The following is a 3,167-nucleotide window of genomic DNA, read 5'->3' as shown; positions in this document are numbered from 1 at the left end:
AGAGGGTGTGGTGCAGGTTTAAGGTCAGAAAATAAGGATGAGTGAGGTGTCATGTGATTGCAACAAGCAGAATCCATAAGCCAAGAGGTAGGAGACATACCAGATAAAGCTGAGAGAGAAGAGGAATAAGATGTATTACCAACCATACGAATGACATTGGCGATGATATTTATAAGGTCATCTTTGGAAATGGAGAAAGTGGATCCAGAAGACTGAGACTGTGCAGAGACAGGAGCCATGGGTTGGACACTCTCAATGTTAGCAACTGTAGCAGCAGAAGTAGAAACAGCTGATTTGTTGCGTTGATAGCAAGTCTCAATATTATGGCCAAAACGTTTGCAAAATTTGCAAAAACGTTTGATGGAATGGCAGCGACGATTGTTGCAATAAGAAGAAGACATGTCCTTATTCTTCATTTAGAAGCAAAATATGCAAAAATGGACTGCAAAAATGAAATCTACGCGAAAAACTGGGTAAGGAGCACTTGAACTGCAAAAGTCAACTCCGGCAAAAAAGTCAACGGTCAACCCTGGTCAAAGTTAACTATGAAAGTCAATGGTCAACTGTGGCAAAGTCAACAGATGACGTCAACAGGCTGACTGTGAGATGACGTCAGTAGATGACAAGGCGCTGACGTGGAAGAGCAGTAAAGCGCGTGAGGCGCGTGGCGCGCGTGAGTGAGCAGACACGGCGCGTGAGAGCGCGTGAGGGCGCATGGTACTGTAGGGTCGGCGCGTGGGGGCGCGTGAGGAGGAACCCAGCTATCCAGTGGCGCGTGGGAGGCGCGTGGAGAGCGTACGTTGCGACGCAGAACCTTTGAGTGGCGCGTGGGGGCGCGTGCAGTCTCCGATGGCTTCGAGGCTTCCACGAGTGTGTAGATCGGTGCAAGAGGATCTCTGTGGTGCCTTCACAAACTTTATCGGAGCAATATTGCGGCGGTGATGCAACAGGTAGTGGTCTTTGTAGCGCTAGACTCCTCAACAACGGCGGCTGCAGGTCCGAAATCCAAAGATGACGGCTGGAAGACGTCGGAGATTCAACGGCGAAAGGCTGCGGCGGCTGCTATGGTGGCGGAAGCGATGCTAAGAATGGAGTCACACCAATAAAGACAAGACTGCTAAGAAAATGTCAGAGTAGTGGCTCTAATACCATGTTAGAAATACTGAATAATTGTATTGTATTTCTTGATAAAAGAATATACATAGGTGCCTTTATATAGGAGGCATATGTGTGCAGTACAAGTAAATATGTGTGCTATACAAGTAACCTAACTGGGCCTAAAGCCCACAACACTATATACATTAATAGATATAAACTTAACCCTTTTTGAAAAAACTGTCTTTATCTTATGTTGATGCAGATGATAAAACTATTCAAAAACTAGTTGCTGGGAGACCTGTGATAGAAGACATGAAGTGCCATGGATTGAAAAGTATAAAGTTCTCCGGTCTTATTAAAGCCAAGTTGATTGAGGTGGAACTCAATGATGATCTTGAGAGAGTTGAGTTGGAAGCATCAAATCTTTGTCGTGTAGTTATATCTCAAACTAAACAATGTGAGATCAATCTGCTCTCTTGTAATAATCTGAGGATGCTAACATTAAGTGCACCAAACATAACAGACAAGTGGTTACACAATCACTTTTCTCAACTTCCACTAATTGACTACTTGAGCGTATATAGTCATACGCTGGAAAGACTTAAGATTTCAAGTCATAGTCTTAAGACATTGTACTTAATGCATTGGGGCAGTCTAATTGAAGTTGACATTGACACTCCTAACTTGTGTAAATTCGCATATTGTGGACGTAATGTAATACCCTTCTCGTCAAATGCTTTGGCTCCGTCAGAAGTTACCTACCAGATGCTAAAGCCACCACTGGACATTGCTCCTTGGAATGTTGAAAAGATTGAATTTTTGACAAAGCTGGGTAATCCAAACTATTGACTTTGACAAGTACGTCAGCCATGGTATTTTTGCTTTCTTTCATTTGATATATTTTCTCTTCTCTTCATCATTTATGTACATCATTTATTCACATATGTTGTATAGCTGTAATTGAAATTTTCTTTTAAAGGATTTGGTTATACCGAAGAAATTGAGAGATTCCCTACCATCCCCATCATATAATGTCAAGCAATTGAAGGTAGAAACATCACATCCACGTACTGGACAAGAAATCGTTGAACTTGNAAAGAACCCAAGGGGAGATTTGGGCTGATCTTGCATTTTTGGCACTTGTTGCAAAAATGTCACCGACACATATTAAAAACTATTATGGATCCGGTTAATGTATGCCCTTAGGGTACGCATTAATCATCCATTTTTGGAAAAAATTTATGGGGAATTGAAAAAACTGTCAAAAAAGTTGGTAATTTTTTCATTTTTCCATAAAAAGTTTTCTAAAATAGTTTACTAATAGTTTTCTAAAATGGTTTTACTAATAGTAAAACCCAACTATTATTACTATCACAGATGTGCCATCTAAAGCTGATTTCATATACTCACTTAAATTAAGATTTAAAGTAGATTATAATAAATTTTATCAAAATATCCCAACAATTCCCGCTTACATCAAAAATTAATTGATGCCTTAGTCTGACGATAGTTCTAATGATTAAGAGCTATCATCAGAAAGAGACACCATAAGATAGGTTAAATTTCTCTAAAAAAATTATAATTTGTGGAAGAGCATTGTTAGAGATATTACAAATTTCATTACATACAAGTATACAACTTACAAACTAATGTGTCTCCAACCATAGATGACCAATTCAAACATTTATTTATTAGGTGGTTAATAAAACCCACAAATCAAGTTTAGTAGAGTTTCATTTGATATCTACTATTTCTACCGGTTAACCACAACTTTTGCACTGTAACTTTAACATAAAAATGTATAAAATATAAAATGATATTTTAAGGGAAATTATAAAAAATATCATTTTATACTTTAACATAAAAATGTATAAATTATAAAATGATATTATTTTTATTTTTATACTAATTAATAAATAGTTCAATTTAAGTTATCAATATCATTACCATACATGATGAAAGTCCTAGTATAATTTCTCATGAAAAAAATCCTTATAATATATATATATATATATATGTATTGTAAAGTATAAACTGTCCTAATAATATTCATTTCACTCCTCTATTAG

General features: G+C 37.3%; 1 protein-coding gene across 1 annotated transcript in view; it reads left to right on the top strand.

The window, feature by feature from the left end:
* LOC112037980 (F-box/LRR-repeat protein 25) overlaps positions 1-1,947 on the top strand; it is a 4,134-nt gene extending 2,187 nt beyond the window's left edge. Inside the window, exon 2 of the mRNA XM_065775910.1 lies at positions 1,361-1,947. Within this exon, the coding sequence (XP_065631982.1) occupies positions 1,361-1,947 (587 nt within the window). The remainder of the gene's footprint in view (positions 1-1,360) is intronic.
* Positions 1,948-3,167: the final 1,220 nt, after the last annotated feature.

Source organism: Quercus suber, unplaced genomic scaffold (assembly GCF_002906115.3).
Source record: "Quercus suber isolate HL8 unplaced genomic scaffold, Cork oak 2.0 scaffold_122, whole genome shotgun sequence".
NCBI lineage: Eukaryota > Viridiplantae > Streptophyta > Magnoliopsida > Fagales > Fagaceae > Quercus > Quercus suber.
Note: the sequence above shows the minus strand (reverse complement) of the source record. Positions and strands in the feature narration are given on the sequence as shown.